This window comes from Anser brachyrhynchus (genome assembly GCF_964034855.1).
Source record: "Anser brachyrhynchus genome assembly, chromosome: 8".
NCBI lineage: Eukaryota > Metazoa > Chordata > Aves > Anseriformes > Anatidae > Anser > Anser brachyrhynchus.
Window position 1 is genome coordinate 20,427,031 of NC_137702.1, and position 27,717 is coordinate 20,454,747.

At 44.5% G+C, this 27,717-nt stretch overlaps 1 protein-coding gene across 10 annotated transcripts; it reads left to right on the forward strand.

Annotated features, from left to right (window-relative positions):
* The first annotated feature begins 9 nt into the window (after positions 1-9).
* On the forward strand, positions 10-27,695 carry TNN (tenascin N). 10 transcript variants are annotated; one of them, XM_080601890.1, is made up of 18 exons: positions 10-1,231; positions 2,387-2,518; positions 7,190-7,645; positions 8,576-8,947; positions 11,158-11,421; positions 12,287-12,472; positions 12,986-13,075; positions 15,227-15,490; positions 16,778-17,041; positions 17,844-18,107; positions 18,919-19,182; positions 21,719-21,849; positions 22,377-22,509; positions 23,342-23,493; positions 24,913-25,009; positions 25,685-25,852; positions 26,520-26,683; positions 27,228-27,695. In XM_080601890.1, exons 3-18 carry the CDS (start codon positions 7,234-7,236, stop codon positions 27,372-27,374), a joined length of 3,372 nt encoding a protein of 1,123 aa, XP_080458016.1. In that variant the 5' UTR covers positions 10-1,231; positions 2,387-2,518; positions 7,190-7,233; the 3' UTR covers positions 27,375-27,695. The 10 variants fall into 10 exon arrangements, with proteins under 10 accessions (XP_080458016.1, XP_080458014.1, XP_080458017.1 ...); XM_080601888.1 differs by having other exon boundaries at positions 10-965; positions 2,155-2,518; XM_080601891.1 differs by having other exon boundaries at positions 784-881.
* Positions 27,696-27,717: the final 22 nt, after the last annotated feature.

Consider the following 27,717-nt stretch of genomic DNA (forward strand, 5'->3'; position numbering starts at 1 on the left):
GCATACACCACATTATGGGATCATTTTCCAGGAAAAAAAATAAAAATAAAAAAGCAACATAGCTTTCTTGCCTATCACGTTTTTAAAAGACTTTCTGCATCTGCTCGCTTATGTCCTGGGTTTATTCCTGAATTTGTAACAGTGTGTTGTCTTTTCTTTTTCCTTCAGCTCATGAATTTGGGTGACGTTCCATCATTTTGTGGACAAAATTGAACAGTCATGGCCTTCAATAGTGAAAATGTCTGGGATGTTCTGCTTCTGTTGCTCTTCTTAAGTGTTTTATTGTTTCATTAGAGAAACTGTCCTGTTTTAATAAGTGGGACTTTAGCTGGGCAACGTTTAAAACAAGTCTGTGTCCTGATTTTAGGCAGAACATCCATTAAGACTTCAATGTTGAATTCATAATTTTTGAGTACATTTTCAGTTTATAGGAGTTTGCTAGATTCATCAGAAAAATGATATGAAAGAGTGGATTCCTTCACAGTTTATCGTGCTGATCGTAGTCTGTCACATATTAGATGCTGGCTGCATTATATGGGCCCTTTCAGCACAATCGGGAAGAAATGGTCAGCTTGGCAGACTAAAGCTGCCTAATTTTATTAGCCACACTGCAGCTGGCCGCAGCAACAAGTTCCACAGTAACTTTCCCACCTAGACTGATGATGCAGGTGATAGCAACCAGTGAAAAGAAGCCATTTTTGAAGCTGATTAAGTGGTTAATTCTCTACAGCCTGCTCAGTTTCTGGCTGCCTTGCCAGCCAGCCTGTTAACTGACCTGAAGGTTTTTGTCCTGTGGATGTGCTCAGCTGATACCACTAATATATGTTACACAGAGAATTAAACTGGCATAGAGGGAAGATGTGTGACTGGCATGGAAACAGGTTTCTGGTTGCAGGGAGAAAGATTCAAGATTTATTCTCTGATGATGATGTGTATAATTTCCTATTTCTGCATCTTTCCAGCTGGTAAAATCAATCTGTAGTATATAGGCAGTGAAAATTAATCAAGGAGCCAGATGTGATCAAAGGGTGTTTGTATATTAGACCACATATTCACTTATTTAGTATTTTGTCATATTTTCCTTAGGTGTCTGTGTTATTGTTAGATGGTCTAGATGAGCAAGGAACAGGTAGAGTAGGAGAAGGAGAATTATTATTTCATCCAAAGCTAAAGCCTTTCTCAAGTCTGTATCGCATCAAACGGTGCAATCAGCACCTAACAAGCTGTGGAGGTGGGAAAATGAGGTCCCTCGAAAGAATACCATGTTGAGAAGGGTCTGCTAAAGAAGGTTGAGGAGTAGCAGCATCTTTGATTTGTGGTCCCTTTTTGGCAGGATTGCTAGGTGGGATGTGTGTTGGAGCTGAACCCTGTCTAGGTTAGGGTCTAGAGAGAGAGAAAGTGCAGAGCTGCTGTGTGAGTGGGTTTGGGAAGGGTCTGCCAAAGAAGGATGAAGTGTACCAAAAGCCTTTTGGTTTTGGGTAGTTTTGGGTCTTTTTGGTGGGCTTTCTGTGTGGGGTGTGTATTGGAGCTAGTCACTGCCTAGGGTTAGGTTTTGGAGAAAGTGCAAAGCTTCCTGGAGAGTTTATGGTGTTTTATTTTAATGCAAGAAAATGTGTTTTACTTCACACCCTGTCCAGCTGTGGCTAAAATCTTCATGTGTATAGATAGTTCTTACCGTCTTGAGCTTTTTACGGACAGTTTCTGCTTACAGAGAAGTAAAGCAACTGGTCAGAGTCCTTGGATAGATTTTTTATCTAAAAACATGTCTGTATAACACACACGCTTACGATTATCTTCTGGGTACCTTAGTAATAAGAGAAATTCTTCACTCAGAGGACAGTGAGGCACTGGCACAGGCTGCCCAGAAAAGCTGTGGATGCCCCATCCCTGGGGCTACTGTGTTCAAGGCCAGGCTGGATGGGGCTTTGGGCTACCTTGTCTGGTGGGAGATGGCCCTGTCCATGGCAGCAGGGGTGGAACCAGATGATCTCTAAGATCCCTTCCAACCCTCCTATTATGCTATGATAATTGTAATTTTTATTTGAGTATTGCTGTTTTTAAAAAGTGTTATGCTTTTGCTCTTGGTGTTGACTATACATGAATTTCACACCTTTTGTTCTTCAAAATTGTTTTTGAACATGTGGGTCTTCACAGCAGTGCCGAGGAGTTTTCTGCCACGAGTACAGGTCTGGAAGGGCTTTCTGTGTGAGGTGGAGCATAAAATGAATAGGATGAGCTTCTTTCTGCTGGTAGGATAGACTGACACTGAGTGAGGTATCCCTCCCAACCCCCTGAGGCAGTTCCCCAGGCAGTATGTGGGAAGGAAACACCCAGAGACCTTATTGGTTTCTTTAATTTGGAGCATGGGGACTTAAATTCACCGCAGGGAGCAGTGGAGTGGTTTGCAGGGCTGGGAAGAGAAGAGAGCTCAGTGAGCTTTCAGCTTGCCCAGATTGGCTCCACAAGTTGCGGATACATCAGAAGGGCTCCGTAACGGGCATCTGAAAGTACTTGAAAGGTAAGAGAAGTGTTTTATTTTGTTTTTTAACCTCTGACATTCTTGTTGTTTCTGAATGAAAAATCCATCTGTAGTACATGCCCTCTAAGGGTTTGAAAGCCTTACACAAACATCAACAATCCTATGTTACGGGGATGTATTATTACTGCAAAATGTGTAGTGTATGGAGTAGTAGTTAGTGTCACTCCTGGCTGAAGGGACTGAGGTTTAACATGTTTTCTCTTCCAGGGGTATGAAACCTGCTGAAGGAAATGAGAGTTTCGCCATTGGCTTTACTGGAGGCAGGCTTTAACCTACAAACTAGTTATTTTAGAATGTGCATTCCAGGCAGTTTCTATTTTTGGCTCTCATTTCTGTGCGATAGTGATATTTTTAAAAGCCCTTTTGTTCAGCAGGTCTTTCTGGAATTTGATCACATTTACGTGTTATAATTGCAACAAACACTCTTAATGGTTGCTTGATATTTTCTCACCCAAAATCTCTTTCTGTGCTTTCTAATGTACCTTTTCACAGACTCCGTGGTGGAAGTCAAGTCAGTAGGAGGTCTTTACCACATAAAATGAAATAGACTACAGTTTCCAGAATAATACCATTTTATTGTTTATACTGGTTATATATATTATATATATATAAAAGACATTCTGTGGATAAGTACAATTGATTAAATATAGGTGTTACAACATTTTTGAACTATACATGCAACAAAACAAAGAATTGCTTCACAAAAATCTAACTGACTTAAGCTGGAAACTACCGTTTTAACGGAAGAGAGCTAGGGAATTTGTTACAAAATGCCCATTTATCCTAACCAGCAAACGTGAAAACACTGTTAAGCCTCTCTGCACTTTCTTTCTAATGAGTATGTACCATTTTGGAAGCAACCTGTCATTCGTGTATGAAGAGTTAGTACACCTTGCTTATCAGACATCGCAAAAGAATTTGCATAACAGAGTATCTTTTACTCCTCTTGTGTTCCTCAGGAAACCTCCCCTGGCTTTAGGATGGTTAGATGTTCCCGCTGTTCTAACTCAGCAGCTAGGAAACTGCCACCTCCTAGGTTTCCAATACTGTGGTACAACTTGGCAGCTTCTGTTCTAGCTCAAGCTTGCAAAATGCTGTGCACAAAAAATAGCGTGATATACTGGCCCTTGGTACTTACATAGCTCAGGTCTCAGCCCATGGCTCCTTTTTTTCTGGCTGTTTTCCTTCAGCTTTAATTCATATTGCTTTTAGTGTTGCTTTGCATAACTCTCGCTGTGTCCATAAGTACATGTTCCTTCTGCTGACTGGCTAGGCCTCCTGGTCCCTGGTAGTATTGGTTTTATTTTTCCATGGTCTTCTCTTCTGGGGACAGTTCTCTAATCATCCTCCAGCATGGTTAGTTCCCCGCATTGCTCAGACCTTGATATTATTAATTTTTTCTGCCTCTCTCTTCCTTCTGTAACCCCAGGGCTGTCCTGGACCTGCATGTCCTTTCTCCGCTGACTACAAGCTCTCTTTCTCTCTTCTGTCCCATCTCCATCCACATCACCTGGGTGACGCGCTGCTAGTATTCACACCTGGGTCTTTGTCAACTCCTGCCTTGATTGGACCAGCATCCAGTCATGTATTGCCCCCAGAAGTTCATGCTGCAAAGGTCTCTACCCCAAACCCTCAAGCACTGACCTGTAGGGTGGAAAAAGGCTTACAGAGTTAGATCGTTGAAGTCTTCCTCAGAAGTGCTGTAGGTTCTCTCCAGCTTTGGTTATCCCGTGCTTTCCTCTATGAAGGTTAAAAAGATGTGAGCAGAACTTCTTCCGTCCCTGTCCTTGGGAGAATATTCTGTAGCCCAATAGGTCTGACTGTTAGGCATTCTTTCCTAAATTCTTCGGTTCCCTAGTCTCCGATTATCACTAGTTACATATATGATGTGATATTCTCCACAACGACTCAGTTAAACCCGCTCTTTTTAACAGCAGGGGAAAATCTCCTTATTACATGATAATGAAGCCAAAATAGCTCTCCTCCTCTTTCATTATGCTTAACAGAAATGCTTATGTTCAGGAGTTTTTCCTCTTGAATGATCTCCAACCCCAGGAAAATCTGAGATCAGTTTGTGGTTTTCAGGAAGCCCTAATTAGTAAAGACATCATGATGTAACCTCGGATGGCATTCAGAACTCCATGCTGAGAGAAGGGATTTTGTGTGTACTTGGGGGGGTGGGATTGAATTCAGGGGCCTCATGTCCAGAGGTCTGGAAATAAAGGAGAAGGAGATAGGGAAGAAGCCCAGCCTCAGCAGGGCAACATACTCTTTCTCTACCCTCCTTTTCTCCAACGATAAGTTAAATGTAGTAAATACCTGCTGAATGGAGGGGAAAAAAACTAACAAAACAAACTGCTCCTTGGGAATGAGAAGCAGAGGTGATGCCTTTATTGTATTTAATTCATACAAGATAGAAAAATGAAGACAATCTTGAAATCCATACCCTATTTTGTTGGATGTCAGTGATTTTGCTTGGAGGGAGACAAGGTAGTGCTGTAGTGGTGTGCATGCATAATATGATAGTGGTGGTGTTTTAGTCTGTGTTTAGCAACCAAAGCCTCATGTTTCTGAGCATGAAGAAGACCTTCCTGTACAATGGTGGATGTGGGCCTAATGGCAGTGATTTTTCCAAAGTTTTGGAAGGCAGATACAGGGATGTTTCACAGAAGCAGTTTATTTTTATCATAATCGAGGACCGTGTGACTTTCAGAAACATAATTATAATAGGAACAACAGAGGAGCTGAAAACTTAGTGTTTTGTATGGTTGTTTAGGAGTGGAGTCTGCTGTTACTTCAAAAAGTATTATCTGGGGGATCGCTATTATCTAGATTCAGATGTGCTGTTACTATGGATACATATTGGCCAAATGTTTTCTAGTTGTCACTACCTAATTTAGCACTTAAAGTTTTTTTTTTCCTGCTTGTGCAATGAATAACATGACTGCTTAGTAAGTCGCATATGGTGGCATTTTGTTTTTGCATCCTGCGAGATGAAATTCAGAGCTTTTAACCAAGTATATATCACCTTCTGTACAGACTGACACCATTAATGCCAAAATTCAATTTGTAATGTGGAATAAGCTAACAAATAAATTTAGATTTCTAATTTTATAGTTTATCCTATGTTTGTTCAGTTTCTCCCTTTCTGTTGTTCTTGTGTAGAAGGTATTCATTTCTGAAGTCCAAAATTCTTCTGTGGTTAACAACATAAAAGTTTTACAGCAAACAGTTTTGTTCTTGCTAAGGACTTTACCTGAAGACTTTAACCTAAATGTTTGGACTTCACGTTTGACTTTTAAATGTTAATGCAGTTCAACAGTAATATTTATTTTTAAGTCGTAGTTCTGATATTTAATCAGCCTGAAAAAAAGCTCTTCCTATTTATGTCTGGGGGGTAGGAAAGAAATAATTTTGAAATAAAAGTACAGGAAAACAAATGGGTTTACAACTTATCCTCACCATGTATTCACAGAGTTGCTCTAGTAGCTTCTAAATGAACCTTGCCATTGCTCAGATAACACATCAGATATTGAGTCAAAGCAAAATAAACTTCAAGTTCCCCAAGCAGAGCCAGTGTTCAGGTACACAAATTACTAACAAATCAATTTAAAATGGAGGAAATGTTTAAATTCCCCCAATCCAGGTAACAGTGTAGGCTATGTACTATATTGGGCGAGGAGGCTGGGTTTCATTTCATGCATCGTTTGAGTTCCACAGCTAAAAAACAGTGATCTAAAGGGCCTTTTTGAAGTCATGGACTAAGTCAGAGGTAATCAACATGAGAGCTTGAAGCTGCAGGTAGCCAGTTCAAATGTCTGTCAGGACAGTTGTACCAAAAGTGAGCATTTTGAGAGACTTAATGAGGTGAGGTGAGACAAGGCTGTCAGTCCTGCCTCTCCAAAGCAGGTGTCCTCAGCTCCACAGAAACCTCTTTTCTGTCTCCAGCAGGCAGATGCAGAGATGGGGACTCTAAGACGAGGGCTGGCACTGTGTCAGGTCAGCGCACAGTGTGTTGTCAGGCCCTGTGCTGAACTGGTACGTTTGGCTGTGGATGTCGGGAGAAGGGCATGGATGTTGGACACTGCGACACATCTGGCCACGAGTCATTTTCCAGCTGCAAGCAGCCGTATATTTATGCCAGTGAAAGCTGTTCTGCTTTCCCACTGCTCTTAGCTGACCTCAGAAAGTGATCTACTTGTTATACCGAAAGATAAATGACAGCTTTCTGAATTTTTCATGGACGCAGCATTACCATAGTTGTTAAGCTTCTAGTTGAAAACCGTGCAAGCTGAGGTGCTGCAGGAGATCGCTTACCATGGCCTGCCAATTGGTGATCTGGATCACAACTAGGAAACTGATACAGTGGCAGTTGTAACTGCAGGGGATGAAAAGAGCTATGGTGGAATTAATAATTGCAGAGGACTATGATATTAAGTGTCATTTGATAACTGCAAGTTTAAAGCTCCTAGTCAGGAGTTCTAGAAGCCCTTTTGCATCTGATTCATCCAGCATGACTCTCTTCGAGGTAGTGACCAACCTAGTACTGAATCAGGACAAAGTGGAGAAGTTGTCTTCAAAAAAGTCATGAAACCCAGCTTTATGACCTTATGACCCCATTTCTTACATTTTTCTTCTTCTTGAAAGTAGCTGTGCTGTTTGAGGGATCAGTGCTTCCTCTGAAAACCTGCTGGATGGATTTCCGGAGCTGGTTTGCCTTCCCAGTTGGGGTATTGCTGTGCTGTGCTGTTCAGACATCTGCCGCTCAGCTTCCTGCATCTGACAACTGCACCAGCAATGGTCAAAGAATATCCTTCAGCCACTCCTACAAGATTGACCTGCCAGCATCCTCCCAGATCAAGGTGGAGGCAGATCCACCGCAGCATGCGGACAACAGTGAGGTGCAGCTAGATCCTGGGGAGGCTGAGGAAAACGAAGAGCAGAATATCATCTTTAGGCACAACATCCATGTGCAGTCACCCAAAGGGGACTGTGAAACTCTGGCCCACATCAAAGGTCTGCTTGAGAGGATGGAGAAGCTGGAGAAAGAAGTGGCAGAGCTGAGAGAAGTCTGCAGCCCTCAGAAGTGCTGTGGGGGAAGCCAAGGTACCTAACAATTGCAGTATCTGTTTTTTTTTTCTCCCACATATAGCCTGCTTTCCTCAGAGATCTGGGGACTGGAATCCATCTGTAAGGGGTTACGGAGGTTCCCTGTGAGTGAAATGCTTGAGTCCTGCGGATGGAGTGGTGCTCAGGGTTTTGTGATGTGAAAAGAAATCTGAAGGTCCCAAAATGCAGTAATATGCACCATTTCTGGAACCAGTGCAAGGGAAATCTCCCCAGGCATGTAGACGGGAGGATTCAATGGAGGAATTTTGGGGTAGGGGAGAATAGAAGATGAAGAAGGCCCTTTTTGTTACTGTCTTTCCTTTCTCATTTCTGCCTCCAGAATTTTGCAGTTGTTGAGAATCGTTAGCTTTATTTCTTCCTTGATACTTGACTAAAAGAAGAGCAGTTTCTGGTGCTGATGTTTTGTGGCAGCCACTGGCTCTTCCTGCAATCCCAGGCTTATACAGCATGGCCTATAAGAAAGGATTTAACAAACTGGTGTTGTTTGAGGAATGGATACAGGGAGAAGTGGTAAGTCCTTGGATACATGAAAATAAAACAGGCTTATAGCAGATGGGCATAGTGTGCTCTCGATCTTTATAGTAACAGTGGTGAGCTTCACTTACAACTAGGAAGATTGAGGTTAGAGGCTGTGAAAAGCGTTCTAATTTATTGTTTGGTGCGTCTGTGGAATCTGTACTACTGCTGACCCTGGACAAATGCACTGGGAAAGACAAGAGTGGAGCTGGTCACTTTTTGGACGAGAGGCAGGTGGACCATGTGATGTCTTCAGGTCTTTCCAGACCATGTTTTCCCACGATAATTAAGCTTTCCATTTAGTGACCTTGAACACACCTTCTCATTGTTCTGTTCCTAACTTTTTTCCTTTTTTTTTCCTTTCACCTGCCATCCTGGTGCTCTGGCCAGGCGTCTCTCCCTGCAGCGGCCACGGGACGTTCCTCTACGAGACATGCAGCTGTAAGTGCTCCGAGGGCTGGGAGGGCAGTGACTGCTCCCACCCCACCTGCCGCTGCCACGGCCGTGGGCGCTGCGATGGTGGGAAGTGTGTCTGTGATGAGCCCTATTTTGGTGAGGATTGCAGCCAACAGCTCTGTCCTGAGAACTGCAGTGGCAACGGGATCTGTGACACGGCCAGAGGGGTCTGCCAGTGCTATGAGGAGTTCACTGGAGAGGACTGCAGTGAGAAACGATGTCCCGGGGACTGCAGTGGCAACGGGTTTTGTGACACAGGAGAGTGCTACTGCCATGAGGGCTTCTTTGGCCCTGACTGCTCCCAGGGTAAGATGAGCTTGTGAGTTATTTCGGCCTCCTTTCTTTCATTCTGAGTTTCCCTTTTTCCCTCCCTGAGAAGAACTGGGGTAATCCCATAGGCAAGCCAAGCCTGGACTCACCATGTTTCTCTCCAAGTTCCTGCTGGGATTGCACTCAAGGATTGCTGAGTGGTCCGTATCTTCAAGAATTGCCTGGAAAACATTTCTGAGTCAGGGAAAGGAGAAAACACAAGTTAAAGTACAAACCTACCTATGTATAGCAGCTGAAGGAGAGAGCAAAGCTGTCCACAGACCCTGTAGTTAAAGAGGGAATCAGAATCTGTTGCTTGATGTACAAGTGAGACAATAAAAGGTAAAATCATGCTTGCTGCAGTGTGTGCTGCTTGTCAGTAAGGTAGTTGACCTGGTAAAATGTTAGACAATATATATAGAGTGTTTAAATAACCACCCTTTGAAATGAGGTTTTAAGGAAGCTCTCTTACCCTGATGTGTTGTTACAAGGTGGTGGCATTTGCCTGAGGCGGCTGGACTGAACTTGCCTGCATCCAGCAGTCTCTGCTTAATGCTGGGTGGCTTGGTGCCTGTTCTGGAAAACCTATAATCTCCCTATAACTGCAAGGTGATACTCCAGGCCTTAGCACTCAGTCTTTTGCCCTGGAAGCCACTTTTCTTTCTCAGCACATCAGTGCTTAGTCTAATATTTCACAGCTCCTCAGGAAGGAGAGGCAAGTAACAGCTGCACACTGCGCAGCAGCTGGTGTTCAGTAGGGGTGTGCAGTGACCTTACTGGCAGGTCTTTGATGTTCCTTGTCATCCTTCACCTCTCAGACTTGACCTGTCTACTTAGACCTGTCACCTTTTATACAGATTACTATCTGTATAAAAACTATATATCTGTATAAAAACTATTACTAGCTCAAATTCTTCACCCAAACGAGTGCTCTGCATGAAAACTTCACTCTTTCTACCCCTTCTGCACTACTTAGAGATTTTTCTCTGTGGCTTCAGCGTTCTCTCCTTTCAGCAGACCAGAATTTCCTGCTCAGGAGACAGCAGCTTTATAAAGGTGGAGAGCAGAGAACTATTCCCCATCCAGCCTCTCCAAGGGGCTGGCTGGGTCCTCTTCCTTACCTGACACCTTCTGTGTGTTTTACACTCTGTGAAAGTGGTTTCTGGTCTCTGAATATGTGAGTGAGCAAGTGCTGCAGAGCTAATACATGTTGCACGATCTGTTTTGCTGTTTCTGGGCACTATGCCTCCATTCCTGCTTATTTTAAGTCCGGAGTCAAGTGGTTCTCATGTCAGCATCTGAAGCCAAACGCCCACCTCCCATAGCTGTCAAATTGCCTTTTCTGTTCCAGTTGGGAGTAGATTTTTGCTTCCTGGGACACTTAAACTGAGCACTGTTTTTGTACATGTCTCAGATCATGAAATAATGCATCTTGTTGTACATTGCCATGGTAACTGGAATGTCTGAACATCTAGATTTTACTGTCAAGCATGCAACAGTATAATTAATGCCTTGCAAATCCTTGCAAAGGAGAAACAGAGGACAAAGACACGTTGAACAGGAGGTATTGACTTGTGCTCTTCTGAGACTTCTTGTTTACTGACCACTCCGAAATACTGCCGTGGGATATTTGAAGGTGAATGAAAGAACAGTTTAAAATGAGTGTATCCTTAAAAAAAAAAAAAAAAAAAAAAAAGTTGGTATCTCAGCACAATATAAGTTTAATCAAGAAGTCTGTGTTTGATGCCATAATCAGGAAAACAGGAAGGAAAACAAAGAGGGACTCCTGGCTGCTCCCAGCAGAGCAGGGTTCCTGATGAGCGCTGTGTGCGCTCTCAGCCCAGCACTCAATCTATAACTGTGCTGCTCGTTTCCTGCTCACTTAGGCCATTAGGGCCTCAGTCTGCTTCCGGAGGAGAAGCTGCCAGATGGAGAGAGATTGATGAGCGCAAGCAGAATGCAAGACAGATTTCTGGCACGTTCCACAGCCACCCGTCCTCCTAATTCACCTCGGAGTGAGTCAGTGGTGTCTGTGATGATCCCTTTCACTTTGGGCCAGGAGCTTCTCTGAACATCTCCTGGGTTTTGTACGGTCCAGGAATTATTTTCCAGTCCGTAAAAGGAATAATTAAATAGTGACTTTCTCTTTCAGATAGACAAGGAGCTGAATGTTTGCTCTACAGATGGATGCTTTCTTTCTCTTCTAGTGCTTGCTCCTCAGAACCTGAGCCTGCTGAACTCCACAGGGGACTCCCTGACTGTCAGCTGGGATCAGATGATTGATGTGGATAATTATCTCCTTAGCTATTACCCAGTAGAACATGAGATGTTGGTGAAACAAGTCCATGTGCCCAAAGAGCGGCTCAGCTATGAGATTGTGGGTCTCCACCCCAGCACCACATACAATGTCACACTTCGTCATGTAAAGAAGGGGACTACCAGTGAGCCCAAGCATCTAGAAGCAAGCACAGGTAGGACCTGACAGTCTCTTTCTTCAGAGTCAAGATCTGTAGATCTTTAAATTTAGTTTCAAGCAACTAGAGCAAATGGTTTGATTTTGCAGGTTTTCAGCATCCTGTCTGAATGCTGAAGAGTAGTTTCTCTTCCCAATCCCAGTCACAGTTTTCTGTTGTTCTCTTCTGGAGAAACTGTCTCTAGATCTGTGTTGCTGGAGCTGAAAGTATTGCAAAATTCGTCCCTATCCTTTTATCTTGTCCAAATTGGACTGGCGTTGACACCTCTGAATTTCAGGGAATCCATGATGTTGCCCACTGCAAGAAGCAGAAATGAAAGCATGCAAAAAGGCAGCATGTTATTAAGACTAACGTACTGTTTGACTGGATGAAGAAGGGACTTCAAAGTAGGGAGGACATCATCTCTAGGTACTCATCTGCCAAAAATGCCCACAGCGGCAAGTTTTCCTCATAGTCTCTTTCCAGGACTGAATGAACCTGATGTTACTGAGAACAGGAGGTTGCATATGGAAAGACTGTATTTGAAGCAGTCTCTCTAGAAATGAAATGCTATTTTATTAGCAACTGATAGCATGCTGGCTGCCTGCCCTTGGCCAAAAGTGAGAAGTTGGATTATTTTGACTTTTTTTTTTCTAGCGCAATAGGTGGGAGCTGAGAGCCAGAAAACTCTTGAGTTGGCATGTTATCATGGATAAAACTAAGCCTTTTTAAATACTTATTGTGCTGTACTGATGTAGCTCTTCTGTTTGGCTGAGGAAAATCTCAGGTCTAAGAGAAGGCAACTGGGGAGGAAGGAGGACCTTATAGTCACTTTCTGATGCTGATGCTGCTTCCTCCTGGCACTCTGCTTTGTCCTTTCCAGTCCTGTCAGCACTCAATGCCATCTGGATGACGGAGGAGATGGAGCACTCCCTGGAAGTGGAGTGGGAGAACCCACCAACGGATGTGGATTATTACAAGCTGAAGTTCAGATCCCTGGTGGAGATGGATGAGAAACAGGTTGTGGTGCCCAAAAGCAGTGACACCAAGAGCAGACACATCATGACTGGTGAGTACTTGTGACTATTCCAAATTGGGCAAGGACAGGGAGAAGTGGTAGGAGCGATTGATTTTGGTCATAGTCCTGGGAAAATTCTTCTCTCTCAAGTGTTCTCCTTCACCTTCTGACCACTGTAGGCTAGAGTAAGATCTACTGGGATTCCCATATCCCATAATAATGGGTACCTCCACAAGGAGAAAGTTTCTGTGCCCTATGGATAACAGGCTTCAAGGCATTCAGCTTTAATTCTGTCCTTGTCAGAAATAAAGTATATTCTATTTCAGAGCTGGGAATACGGATGTTAGGGAAGTCCTCACTTACTGTAGTCAAAGTAGACCCTAATGGCAAGGCTGGAGTGCTACCAAGGCATTCTCAAGACAAATGGAAGTTCAGATAGAAATCCACGTTTTACTTTGACTCTGCTGCAAACCTAGAATTGGGTAGACTAAACAAAATAGCTTTGTTTAAGAAAAATTACTGTCTTTCCTACTTGTTGGTAATGCTCCCTTTTGCTCTTTTTAGGCCTGAAACCTGGCACAGAGTACGAGGTCACTGTCATACCTGTGAAAGATGGTAAAGAGGGGAAACCATCCTCAGTGAGTGGCAAGACTGGTAGGTGGGAAGTTTCTTTTATGCTAATGATGTTACTACAGGTTTCAGGGACAGTTCAAGGTTGCAAAAGGTACACAGTTGGCTGCTTTCTTCATGCATACTGCAGTCAGGGGTACTTATATCTTGTTTAAGCTTGTCTATGCAGTTTATTAAACATTAAACCTAGTCTTAGCTCAGTCTTTTGCCTTGGTTTTAAACCTACAGTATCTTAACTTGAAATGAGCTCAGCGCCAGGCCCAGCAGTAACTCTGAGTTTGCTTGTTCTCGCTTTCTCTACCCAGACCATTGATAATTTGACCTCGCTGAGACCTAGCACACAATTTCCAATCTGTGTATGGCTGCTGCTGCTGACTACTTTGCAGCCATTAGCCGCTGGTGATTTGTCTGGCCTCTGAGCTCAGGAGCAATAAGAAAGAGGATAAGTTCTTCCTTCTTGTATTCCCTGGCTCCAGCGTTATTTTTCTGTTCACCAGGCTGTGACCTGAACAGTAGTGGATATTTTACCTATAAATGGCAGCGCAGTCATTTCAGACCTGTATGTTTAAGCAGGTCTGGAAAACCTGTTGGTTCTTTGATGCTTCAAACTCTTCAAAAACATGGCAGAATGTTTTTCAGCTAGTTACTATGTTGCAAAAGGGAGCCTGAAGAATTTTGAAGTCTCATTCTACCTGTAAAACACCGGTGTTGTGGTTTAACCCGGCTGGCAGCTAAACACCACACAGCCGTTCGCTCACCCTCCCCCCTCCCTCTCTGGGATGGGGGAGAGAAACGGGAAAGTGAAGCCGGTGAGTTGAGATAAAGACAGTTTATTAAGACAGGAATATAATAATAACAATAATAATAATAATAGTGATAATGATAATAGTATTAACAATAATAATGTGTAAGAAAACAAGTGATGCACAATGGAATTGCTCACCACCCGCTGACCGATGCCCAGCCTATCCCCGAGCAGCCGGCCCCCCCACCCCGGCCAGCCACCCCTATATATTGTTTAGCATGACGTCAGATAGTATGGAATACCCCTTTGGCCAGTTTGGGTCAGCTGTCCTGGGTCTGTCCCCTCCCAGCTCCTGCTGCACCCACAGCCTGCTCGCTGGCAGGACAGAGCGAGAAGCCGAAAAGTCCTTGGCCTGGTGTAAACACTGCTCTGCAACAATTAAAACATCAGCATGTTATCAGCGCTCTTCTCATCCTAATCCAAAACATAGCACCCTACCAGCTACTATGAGGGAAAATTAACTCTGTCCTAACTGGAACCAGGACAACTGGAAACTCTGAAAATCGATTTTCTTACAAAAGGGAGGGTGAGCGGCATCCAAAGACTGAAATATGCCAAATCAGGCCTGACATTCCTGAGTAAATTGTTCCATTAAAAATAAATTGATGTAAGACAACAAAACCTACAGCCTCTCCACTGTCTTTTTAAGGCTGTGCTTCTCGCACATAGATTCTGATTGTTTGGAACTACTATGAGTTAGGGTTAATGATCCTCGTGGGTGCCTTTCAACTCAGGGTGTTCTATGATGGTATGATTCTATGAACACCCTTTGATCATGTTTTTAAGCTGTTCTTCACAAACATGGGGGCAGGAAAACTTCTTGAAAAGAAAAAATCCACAATGAATAATCCTGCTCATTTTCTTATATAACCTCTGAAATTTAGGTCTAACACAAATACCAGTTATTGCAAGAGCCAAGACTAAACATAGCCTAAAATAGCTGTAGTCTGGGGGAGTCTGAGAGACAGGTCTGCAGGGTAGGCAGAAAGGAAGGAGCAACAAATGGCTGACACCAGAGACCCAGAAAGGATGAGTGCTGTGAGGAGGGCAGGCACAGAGGTAATGCTACAGTCATTACCCAGAGAAAGTGAGGCAAGAGGACTGTAAGATCTTCCTACAGAAAGCAATGGAATGTTTCATCTAGATCATCTAGAAAGTGGAAAAATCTTGGTTTCTTCCCACCCTGACTATTCTGGCTCCTCATGGATGCCTTTCTTTCTTGAGGGGCTGTAGGAGGAGCCTGGATGACTGTTATAACTGGCTAGAGCAGCAAGGCAAAATGAAGGAAATGTGTACATGCTATGACAGGTATAGTCGTGGTTTCATTTGGATGGAGTTTCCTAATCCTGCATTTCAAAATGTTCTCCCAGGAATTGATAGCCCAACCAATGTGGTGACAGACCGAGTGTTGGAGGATACAGCCACTGTCTCGTGGAATAAAGTCGAGGCTCCCATAGACAGGTACATGGTGAGATACACTTCAGCTGATGGGGACATCAAGGAAATAGAGGTGGGCAGTGAAAACAGTATCATCACCTTACTGGATCTGAAGCCAGGCATGGAATATATCATCCACATCTGGGCAGAGAAGGGTCCCCAGAGGAGCAAGAAGGCCAGCACCAGAGCTGTGACAGGTAAGTTGCAGCAGCAGCAGCAGGAGGGAGCTAGGTTTGAATTTCAAACTCAATGTTACTTGTTTCAGTACAGCTTCTGCATTGCATGGGTTTTTAATAAGGCAAAAAATTCATGTCATTTTTACCAGTGTGGCTGAACAGATCTCCAGCTTAGGAGAAGGTTCTTCCTTTTGAGTCCTGTTATGGGCCAGTTACTGTCAGTAGCGAGAACAGTGAAACGCAGCCAAAGCGAAAGCCTTATAACTGGAATGTGTAATTCATGCCTTGCCTTAAAAATGCCATAAACCACCTCCAAGCTGTTCTTTGGGTGACTCTAGTGACCTTGCCCAGCAGTACTGTGGGCTCATACAGATTCTGCACAGTCATGGCAGAGTGTTTGTTAAAATAGAAAAGCAAACGTATTGGTATCATGGCATAAGGTAAGAATCATGTGGGGGAATCAAATCTCCTCAACAGGACATTTGGTCACTGTCCCCTGGTGGCAGGGAGCTTCAATTGCAAGGATGCTTGCAGCAGCATCTGCAGCTGGATTGGGAAACTCCTTGAAGCACTGTTTAGCGCAGTTTTTATAATTCAGCCAGCCATGTGGCCATGCAGGAGCAGTTTCTATCGACTGTTTGCAAATGTCTCGCCTCTGTGCAATTTGCACTTCTGTGGCAGTGTACTGGGTCTGTATGGGCTGCTGCAGGGAAAGTTAACTCCATCCCAGCCAGACCCCATACAAACCAGTACAGCGGTTGTGGTGGAGTTCAGCTGCCTAGCAAGGTAAAATAACCACAGGCAGGCATTACCAAGGGGAATGTTTGGGATGCTCCATTTGGGATGTTTAAGCAGATAAGTTCAAATAAACATAATTGGTTTTTACCAATGTGTCAAGAATGGTAGGACTTGCAAGCTGTTAGCCCCTTTGTTTTATTTACCTTACTCCATATCCAAGAGTAAAAAATGATTTGGGTGCACAAATGGGATAGCCAATGGGATTTACTTAAGTACTGGTTATTTGTACTGTGATCAAAACATGGTTTGTAGCAAAAGACAAAACTTGTATTGGATCTGTTGCCAGTTTGAGCTGGAGGAAAAGCAAAGGAGCTTTTGGATGCACAAGCCTTTTTTTAGGTCTTTGCACGCAGAATAATTTCCCAAAGCTCATCTGTTTTTCAAATATATTTGATAGTCTAATAAAACATACTACCTCTGCCTATAAAACTTATGTTGTCTTAAATATTTAGACAATTGTGATCACCACAGTGCTATACTAAAACTTCTAATAACTACTTCCGCTTATAGAAATCGATAGCCCAACTAAGCTGTTGACTGACCAAGTGACAGAGGATGCAATTACTGTTTCCTGGAAAAAAGTCCTGGCTTCAATAGACAGATACAGAGTGAGCTACACATCGGCTGATGGGTATACAGAGGAGAGAGAAGTGGAGAAAGACAAGAATGTCACCATCTTAGCAGGACTGAAGACGGGCATGGAGTATGTGATTCGTGTCTGGGCAGAAAAGGGAGAACAACAGAGCAAGAGGGCCAGCACCGAGGCTGTGACAGGTAAGAGGGCAATAGTGTGAATTAAGAGCATAAACGACAGCCCAGCTTTGCCTTAATGCTGAATAAGCCCATCCCAAGGCAGTTAGTTTCACAATAGAGGGGGATTGAAGCTTAGCAGATCCAGTCTTCAGGTTAATGCATCTTGCTGTGAAACCCATTCAACATTATCACAGAGACACCCTAATTACCTGTACATACTACAAATAGGCTATGTTGCAATTACTAGTAGGGATTAGTGGTCTTCACCTGTGCAAACGATGCTATTCTAGCGTCTCTCATGTATTTGTATAGTCTTATTTCAATTTGTTAATTAGTTTATCCTTTTTCAAGGAATAAGTTCCTTTTTGCAGGTGAAGAAATTGGAGTGCAGAGAGATTAACAGCATGCAGGATGTCTTTTCTTGCAATAGGATGATTAATCCTAGTTCCTCAGTTGTTCTTACCATCTTGTTTCTCTCCTCTCTGTGGCCAGTCCCGGTTAAGAAGATGTAGTGGTTTGCCTGGTGTGAGGGTTGTTGGTTTATACCATTGTAGAGCTGAATGTCTGTATCTGTTGCAGGTGGCTGTAAGCATTTACAATACCCATGCTCTAGGTCAGGGACTTGCTGAAGGGAGGTGGGTAAATGTGCAGCGGGGTCATCCTGGTCTCTTTAACAAAAGGGGAAAAAAAAAAAAAAAGGCAGTCCTGTAGGTGAGGACTCCTGGAGGAGAGTCTCCTGGTGAGGGGTCCTGGAGGTGAGTCTCCTGGTGGCCCAGCACAGCCTGACTGTGACAACTTGTGTTTTTAACTTTTCACTCTGCAGATATTGACAGCCCCACTCACCTGGTGACTGATCAAGTGACAGAGAGGACAGCCACTATCTCCTGGGACAGGGTCCAGGCTCCGATAGATAGGTACATGGTGAACTACACCTCTGCTGATGGTGACACCAAGGAGATAGAAGTGGGGAAGAACAAGACTGCCACAACTCTGATAGAACTGAAACCTGGCACTAAATATGTCATCTACCTCTGGGCAGAGAAGGGAACCCAGCAGAGCAAGAGGACCAGCACTGAGGCAGTGACAGGTATCTCAGGAGAATCTTTGTGGTACTACACAACACTGTGATGTGAAGGTGATCTCTGCTTCTGGCCTGTTGCAGAGCATATGCTAGACAGCTGTTCATCTTGTGGTCGCCTATGATGAGAAAACATCCATGTTCCAGGCACCTTCAGACAGAAAGCTTCAGATAGAAATGGTGTCTCCCCTTGAGTCAAGAGGAAAAATGCTAATTGCTTTTAGGAACTAACAACTGAACTGATCCGTTAGTTCAGAAGCTATCAGACCAGCACAAGCTTCATTGTGCTTTCGTAAAGCACTGTGTTCCTCACTCACCAGCCCTGTCTGCTGATTTTGGTGTCCAGGTGTGCTGAGCTCTGCAGGTGTGGCTGAGTGCTGCTCAGCAGTATATGTTGCTGCTGTTGAACCCTGCTTAAACTTCGGGTGGTTCAACTAGTGCCACTAATAAGAATGGTGTTTACCAATGAATCCGGACTTGGAAGGGAATGCTCCCATTTTACTCATCTTCTATAACATGAAAAGATAGAGAATTGTCTGAGCCCAGAAGAAGTCTCTTAAATATCAGTAATTCACTTAATATAATGAAGGCTTTTGCTCACAGGAGCCTGCTGCTTAGCTAGGCTGAAGACTGACTGACTGGCAGCTTCCTGGGAATGGGGGATAGATGGGGCAGGACACAGGTCTCACTGTCCTGATTAACTTGAAACCAGACATGGTGTACACCATCTATATCATGGGGCTTTAGAAATCAAGAGCTTTAAAGAGCAACATGTGTCTTTCAGTTACTCATCCTCCATATTCCATACTTTATTTCTTAGAAATGGACAGCCCAAAGAATCTGGTAACTGACCAAGTGACAGAGGACTCAGCCACCATCTCTTGGGATAGCGTCCAAGCTCCCATAGATAGGTATATGGTGAGCTACACTTCTGCTGATGGGGACACCAAGGAAATGGAAGTGGGGAAAGCCAAGAGCACTACAACTCTGACAGGACTAAAAGCAGGCATGAAGTATACCATCCATCTCTGGGCAGAGCTGGGAAGCAAGCAGAGCAAGAGGGCAAGCACGGATGCACTGACAGGTAACTGTGGGTGGAAGGGAAGAGAACCAGGGTGGAAGGGAAGAGAACCAGGGTGGAAGGGAAGAGAACCAGGGTGGAAGGGAAGAGAACCAGGGTGGAAGGGAAGAGAACCAGGGTGGAAGGGAAGAGAACCAGGGTGGAAGGGAAGAGAACCAGGGTGGAAGGGAAGAGAACCAGGGTGGAAGGGAAGAGAACCAGGGTGGAAGGGAAGAGAACCAGGGTGGAAGGGAAGAGAACCAGGGTGGAAGGGAAGAGAACCAGGGTGGAAGGGAAGAGAACCAGGGTGGAAGGGAAGAGAACCAGGGTGGAAGGGAAGAGAACCAGGGTGGAAGGACCCCACTCTCTAGTTATTTTACAGTTTGTGATCTCTCATTGCATTACTGGGTAATGAAGATCCACAGTGGTGAACCCATTCTGGAGATAAGTGCGTGATTATAGCCTGGTATAGCAGAGACTATTATAGGCTGCGATAGAAGAGGCAGATGTCATAACACAGTTGTGACAGCTGAGTACTGACCTTATTTCACTTGTCCTTAATCAAAAGTGTGCAGTGCTTTGCATGCTGCTATCAAGCCTAACAGTAACAGAGGTTTAACATCCAAAAGTTAAACTGTCTTAGATTCAGGGACAGTTAAAAATAATGGCCTGACTCATGACCTTAGGTTGGTCCTAGGAGACTACAAAACAGGCTTAAATCTGTCCTGTTCAGTCAGCCATAAGGATTATGGTGTTCTGGGAATATTTCAGGGTCACTCCATATCCATTGGCCTTGCTAACATACGTTTTCTTAGGTTCTGAGTCAAGCTGGTGTGAGAGAACAGATAAAGCTTAGATTTGGGGCAAGATGCCAGACAGTTCCCCAGTGCTTACAGAGGTTGAGGGCAGCTGACGGGGACAAATGGAGATCTGTTGAGGCGAAAAGCCTAAGCCTGTCAGGAACTGGAAAAATCAAGGAGAGTTTCAGCAAATTGAAATGTTCTTTTTTTTTTTTTTTTTTTGAAATAGAATGACAATGGATGCACTTGGAAATTTCACAAGAAGTGAAACTGCCCGGAAAGGGAATGCATTTAGCATCAGTAGGGATATTTTTGATATATCTACACATTTTTTTCCTCTTAGTGATATATTAAAAAAAAAAAAGACACCTCTGATAAAACAGTCCAACTTCTCATGAAAAAAATACATTTCTTAACTCTAGGTGATGGTTGCTTATTCCCTATCATTAAAACAGGCTGTAGCAGGGAGCTGTTCTGCAGTAATATCCTGCAGATGTGGAAATTGACAGCACTATTCCTAAAGGGCAGCAAATCTGAGGACTGTCTCTATGGCTGCGCTTCCCATCACTTGTTTTTTCTAATGGATTTGGTACCTTTTAGCTCCCTCTTCTGTCCAACAGGAGGTGTACATGTAATGAGCACCTCTGAGAAGATTTCTGAGTCATTTCATTTAAAGCAATTGTGTAGTAGTCTCCCATACCAAGCATGAGAATAATGACCTAATGCTTAACTCAGGAACCTATTGAATGGCGGTCTTCGGTTATAATGGATAACTTGTGTTTTGAACAACGTGTGACTTCAGAGATCTGTCACTTCCTTGTATTTGGTGTTTTGATTTCTTCTCCGTTTTTATCTTTGTTAAGATAACCCTATATTTGGTAACCCTATGTACACGGAATCCAGAGAAGCCACACTGTTCTGTTCTTCTTTATCTAAAAAAGACATGGCCTGGCCTTGTCTTCCTCTCTGGCCTTCTCACAACTCTAATATTTCATTGTTGCATTATAATCCTTGTTACCATTGTCCTCATAACACTTTCCAAGGTCTGAGAAATGTTGTTGCCTGGTTTATAGAGACAAGAACAGAATCAAAGGGCAAATTAAATGGCAGATCCATTGTCAACCACAGAGATCTATGGAGGAGCAGGGAATTGTGCTGAATTACTCAGTTGTAGTTTGCCATAAACTCAGGCATGCTTCAGGGTTAGAGCACTCTTCCCTCAAGGCCAGCACTGCCCACCAAGTACCCTCCCTCTAAAACTTGGAAGGTCATACGAACCTACTGCTATTTTCTTTAAGATATTCCCCAAACACCAGAATATGGCAAACATAGGATGAAAATCTTCGAGGCTGCTTCCGTTAGCGTTACTTCTAGCTGAGCTTTAGAAATCTGCTTTTATCATTAGGGAAGCACTGGAGCCCTGTTGTGGTTATCTCATAAGACAGATGCTTTTTGACACTTGCTGTGAACTGCCTTTTTCTCGGGCTTCTCAGGCAGGTGGATCAGGAGCTCCTAGGCCCCTTGGAGTCCCTGTACAGTTGGGCCAGTTGCAGGGCTACGAAACACCCCAAGTCGGATCTATAACAGACCTTGCCATGGTTGGTCTAGGCTGTTTCTTGCTAGCTGTGAACTTCACCGAGTAACTTCTGTAGTTTCCAGGTAACAGGATCAGACATTGAAAGCTCTGCCCAGGCTCTACAATGGGGTTGCTGTCTTTCATTTATGCAAAGGGACATGATTCTTCATTTCTTTTTCAATAGAGATTGATCCTCCCAAGAACCTGCGTGTATCAGATGTGACTCAGTCTACTGGTGTAGTTACCTGGACTCCTCCTGCAGCACAGATTGATGGCTATTCTCTGACATACCGAGGTCAAGATGGCACCAGCAAGGTACGGTGAATTCCTCAGCCCTGCAGAACCCACTGAGATCACCCCTGTGGTTATAGGCTCTGCCAGTTGGATCTTGTGGGTATATGGACTACAGGGAAACAATTTTGAGGGGGAATCTATGCTATCCATAGCCTGGGGAGGCAGAGCCTAAGGAAGGAAATGTGTTACTGTCAGGAGTGGAAGCTGGGAGGGACTTTGTGACGGTGCAATGCCTCTTCCCAACAGATGTTCATGGTGAAGAGAACAGGTTTGCTGCTTTTTTTTTGCTTTTCTAACTTGTTACCACATGGAAGAGCAGCACTCAGCAGGGATAAAGTAAGTGTCGTAACAGTGTTTCTTGAGACCCTGCTCCAATTCTTCCTTCTGAGGAAATGGACTGCACATCTCAAGGGTATGCAGCCAGTGTGTGCCTGTCTGAACTCTACAAGAAAAGCCCATAAATAGATGCAGAGTGTGAGGCGCTGTAGTCCAGAAAAGCTAAATGCTATTCAAACTTGGGTTGATCTTCAGTCTGTTTTATTTGGCAGGCAGTGCAGCTGGGTCCTAGTGAACAACGGTTTGTGCTGGAAGGACTGGAACAAGGAGCAAAATATACCATTTTTGTGATGGCCTATAAGGGAGATCGTCAGAGCAGAAAGACAGACAGTACCTTCTCAACAGGTAGGATCGGGCCTTGGTGTTGCACTTTTCCCTGGGCTCTGCAGCTGTTGTGTTTTATGGTAGAGGTCAGGGATGGAGTTCCTGTTCTACAGAAGCACTGGGAAACTATGTGAACAGAAGCAAGCCATCTAGTGAGTCAACAGCTTGTCTTCTGGCTGATTGTCCATTCTAAGCCACACCATCTGGAGGCTTGGAAACACAACAGGATGGAGCAAGTGGAGATTGCCCACATTGGTCAGTGCTGCTGGCAAACTTTGCTGGCCAAGGGCAGGACAAAGCCTCCTGGTGAGCTGCCAGCGGGCAGAAGAGATGATGATAAGCTAGGGATCTTTCTGCACCGTTCTCGTAATAGTAGGGTGCAGTTGTATAAGTACTATTGTGGCACTGGGCAGCTGCCTGGGTTGTTTTCAGAGATCAGGATACGTACACCAGGATGACAGCAAATCACACAAAATCTCACGCCAGCTTGATGTGGGAGTCTCTTGTACCATGCCAGTTCTCACAGCGGTTGCCAATTGTGGACAGGTTGTGAGATGCAGAGAAAATAAACTCCCTGATTACTGGCATTTCCACCATCACAGGCAAGGGCTCCTTGTCCTGCTCTCACTGTGACCCAGGACTGCATCTCTTGCAGCCTCTGGTGGCCCCATTCATGTGCCAGCTCCCAAGTAGTGGGGAAGGCTGCCTGCAGCTACCTGCTGGTGCAGCTGGGCGCTTCCTTTTCTTCTCATCCAGAACCATTGTAGGAGATTCCTAAGGGTGTGAGATGCCTGCTCCAGCTTTGTGGCCTGCTTTGCTGATGGATTTTGTCTTGGCCTCTCTCTTCACCCAGTTAGCTTCCTCTACCCATATCCAGCAGACTGCAGCCAGACGCAGCAGAATGGAGACAGCCTGAGCGGCACGTACACCATTTACCTCAACGGAGACAGCAGCAGGCCGATGCAGGTGTACTGTGACATGACCACTGATGGAGGCGGGTGGATAGTGAGTGATTCCCTGATTTATTTTTTTTTCAAATGAATGTGGTCAAGGGAAGCTCATACTGGGCTTAGCTGATGCTTTTTCCTCTGCTGCCCTGCTGTGTTTCAGCTCCTGCCTTGATGGAGTGGCAATGTTTTAGGAAGGGAGGTGGATGTTGATGGATAACCCTCAGACAGCCGGTAGAAAAGCTGTGAGAGGCTGAGTGGCTCAAAAGCTTGACAGGGAGATGCTGGGCTTTTCATTACTTGGTCATGAGTGTGACTCAAAGCTTATATTGTTGCTGATTGAGGGTAATCACTGAGTTATGGCAGTTTAACATGCTATCTCTTGCCAATTGGGGCACAGGGGTTGTTGAGGATGCACTCAAGTCCCTTTAAAAGACAAGTTAGTACAACTTAGCTTAAAGATCTTTTGCAATAAATTGACTAAGCTAGGTTATCTCATTTTGACCACAGTGTAAGGTTACATGTGTGGACAGTTAATGCACTTCAGCTGATGGTAATGTTTTAAATGCTAGTACTGTGAGCATGCACCCAGACTCTGCACAGTGAGTCACTTCAAGGGAAGCTGGAGGGAGAACACAGGCACTTTGAGGTGAGGAATTTGTATAAGGGTGAAATAACGAATCTGAGATTCTCCCTAAACGACCAAATAAAATATCTTCATTCCCTTCTTTAACTTTTATTTTCAGTGATAAGTGATTTTCTCCACTGAAACAAATTGTGTATTACTGCCCAAGTCCTGCTGATTCTGGTGAAGTTTAGAAACCTAAACGTACCTCTGTATCTTGTCCATAAGCCTGATTTGCCCAAGTGTGGAGATTTCCACTAATCCCTACAGGCAGGGATCCTGCAAAAGTAAACTGTAAAATTTGTACAACTAAGTATTCACCCCAGGTGTTTTTTCACTCTGCGATTACTGTAAAGGAGGCTATAGCGAGATGGAGATGGGTCTCTCTTCCCGAGCACTAAGTGATAAGACAAGAGGAAATGGCCTTAAGTTGTGCTGGGGCAGTGTAGGTTGGCTATTAGGAAAAATTTCTTCACTGAAAGGGTTGTAAAGTATTGGAACAAGCTACTCAGGGAAAGTAGCTGAGTCACTATCCATGGAGGTCTTCAAAAAACATGCGGATGTAGTGCTTAGTGACATGGTTTAGTGGGGGACTTGGCAGTGCTGGGTTAAAGGTTGGACCAGATGGTCTTTTCCAACCTTAATGATTACATGATTCTTTGGAGTCAGAAAATGAAAATGAATGCGTATGTACCCTGATCAGCTGCAGCATACCATTAGCTGGATTTGTCTGTTCCCAAACACTTCACCTTTCAGACTGTATTTAAATCACGATGAGGATTTCTCACCACAATACTCTTTGTCTCTCCTCGGCCTGCTGTGAACTCTCACTCAGCAATTCTTGCTTTGCAGGTGTTTCAGAGGCGGAACACAGGCGAGCTGGATTTCTACAAACGCTGGAAAAATTATGTGGAAGGCTTTGGAGATCCCACTGGGGAATTTTGGCTTGGTACAGTACAAGGGTTTTACTGGTGAAGAGCTGAAGATTAGCTTTGTAGAACCACTTAAATATTGGAATACCCAGGCCCTGCTGAGCCTTCAGTCCTCACCTGTCAGTTTTTGTGTCTTCCCTGGAAGTGCCAATGAAACACTGAGGATCTGTAAAGGTCTGCTAAGTCTTTCCACTGACATGTTTGGCGTTTGGAGTGGTCCCAGAGCAAGCCAAACTCTGGAAATGTTTATTTCAGGCTTGCATGCTCCTATAAGAGGAGAAATAAAGAAAATACGCTGATGAAAACGTAAAATCCAGGCTATTATACAAAACCTAGTGTGCTCAGTCATTTTTTGTTAGCTTGCTCTGCTTGGATCAGAGAATCCAGCCCTAAATAGGTCAAGGTCTTTGGAGCAAGAGTCTTTAAATGTTCTTAGAAAAATAATGTTGCACAGTCTGTCTTGTGCTGCTTTAAGCTGTTTTTTCTCCTTTTTTTTTTTCTGACAATGCTATCTCTTGCCAGAAAATGGGATAAGACAGCATAAACTTGGCAAAATGTCATGACAGCATCAAGCAGGGAAGGAGGCAGGCAGGAAATAGCTGATTTAACCAAATTGGCCACAGGGTGAGATTCCAGGACTGCAAAGGTGAACAGGCTTTTCCCTTTTAAAAGTATTTTTTTCTTCCCTCTAGGTCTTGACCAGCTGCACAATCTCACAAGCAGCAGCCCCATCCGCTATGAGCTGCGGGTGGATCTGCGGACAGCCAATGAGTCTGCCTACGCTGTCTACGACTTCTTCCAGGTTGCCTCTAGCAGAGAGAGATACAGGCTGTCGGTGGGGAATTACAGAGGCAATGCTGGTGAGGAGTGCCTGCGACTTGTGCGCTCTCTGCTTCACACAGGGGAGCAAATACTGGGGACTCTGTGTTGGTTTTGCCAGTAGCATGGCAGCTCATTAAGTCAGGTTAGATTGGATGTGGCTCATTTTGAGGAGTGATGTCTGGACTTCCCAGGAGGGCTGAGGAGAGTGTTCCCACAGGGCTGTCTCCTGTTAAGGACGGGAGAAAGTTGCTCTTTTGCTGGGAAGAGAGCTGCTCTGTGACCCAGCTGGACAGGCAGACTGTGAAGCAGTTCCATGAGATAACCTGTGCCTATGGGGGAGCAACTTCTGGAGCTCCCCAGCTGAGAAATGCAAAGAAAATCTTTTTTGTTCAGAAGGGGAGTTTGCTCAGCAGTAGTATCTATCCTGGTGCTGGCTTCTGCCACTAGCAAATCCTTACCATTGCTGTTGTATCCATAGCCTTCCACTTACTTCTTGGTCTCCTGCTGCCCTAAGATCTTCAGCACCAGAGCACCCAGCCCTTGGACATGGCCTCTAATAGCAGTCAATTAGAAATTATTCTCCAGCCCCATCCTGCGTTGTTGCTTTTCCCCTGACAGGCCTGCTTTGTTCTGCCTGATATAAACCCTCAAGATGAGCAACTGCACTCCCTTATTCCTACTCCTGTCTGCAATCCCTTCCCTTAGGGGATGCCATGACCTACCATAATGGCTGGAAGTTCACAACGTGGGACAGAGACAATGATGTGGCTCTCAGCAACTGTGCTCTGACACACCATGGCGCGTGGTGGTACAAGAACTGCCACCTGGCCAACCTTAACGGGAAATACGGGGAGAGCAAACACAGCGAGGTGAGTGGCACATCTCTGTGTGAAGGTCAGCTCTTCTCTCTAGCCTTAGGAAGACCCACAGAGGGTGGGGGCTATAGCAGGACAGATTGCCAAGGCTATTTTAACTCATTTCATGTGAAAGGAAAATGATCCATAAGGAAGCTCATGGATCTTACTCTATTCTCCCTCGATCCAGAGGGTTTGAGCTCACAGCCTCCTGATTCCTGTGGTGGACGGAGATATCTGAGGTGGAGCTGTCTTGATTTCACAGGGGAACAGAGAAAAAAGCAAGTGCTTTCAGCGCATGCCTTGATGTGCATCTTATTGTACAGGCTGATTTTGTGCTTGAAGACAGCTCAGTCTAGTTGGGTTCCAAACCAGACAGGTTTAATTTGTATTAGGAGTGTCTGGAAAACTGATTACAATTACAGTCAAAATCTGGTGAACAATAGCATCTCGGGGCGGGGGGGGGGGGGTTAAATGGTATTGGGGTGGAGGGAGAGTGGCAAACTCCTAGCACTGATCTGCATGCTTTAATAAAAGACATTCCTCGGTCTTTTCCCAGGGGGTGAATTGGGAGCCATGGAAGGGCCATGAGTTCTCCATCCCTTTTACTGAGATGAAGATCCGTCCTCAGTCTTCTAGTAATGAGTCAATCCTTGGGAGGAGGAAGAGAACTCTACAGGGAAGGAGGAAGAAGATCAGGGCTTAAATTGTCCTCTGTGCAGGACCCCAAAATTATGATTTGGTATTTCTTAAAGTTAGGTTTGGATGACTTTTTCCAACGCTTTGGAAGCAACTGCTGACCAACTTGCCCCAGAAGTCTCTGTGTCTGCAGCCCAGCCTGCTTCCAGCCTTTGGAGCTCCTGATGGGTGATCTGACAGAGACTGGGGGGGGCTCGCTGGGGGCATTGGGCTTGTAGCTTCCCTGGCTGGCTAAACGTGACAAGGACCCGCTTGATCCAATGTATGCAACTTTTATGAATTGCGCATAAAACAAGTGTTAATACATGCTATTGTTTCTTAAAACCCAGCTTGCTGACTCCTCTATTCTC

Coding starts and splice junctions, on each gene's coding strand:
- TNN (XM_080601890.1), top strand. CDS start 7,234: ATGGATTTCCGGAGCTGGTTTGCCTTCCCAGTTGGGGTATTGCTGTGC. Junction 7,646..8,575: donor GTGCTGTGGGGGAAGCCAAG/GTACCTAACAAT, acceptor TGCTCTGGCCAG/GCGTCTCTCCCTGCAGCGGC. Junction 26,684..27,227: donor GGGAGAGCAAACACAGCGAG/GTGAGTGGCACA, acceptor GTCTTTTCCCAG/GGGGTGAATTGGGAGCCATG.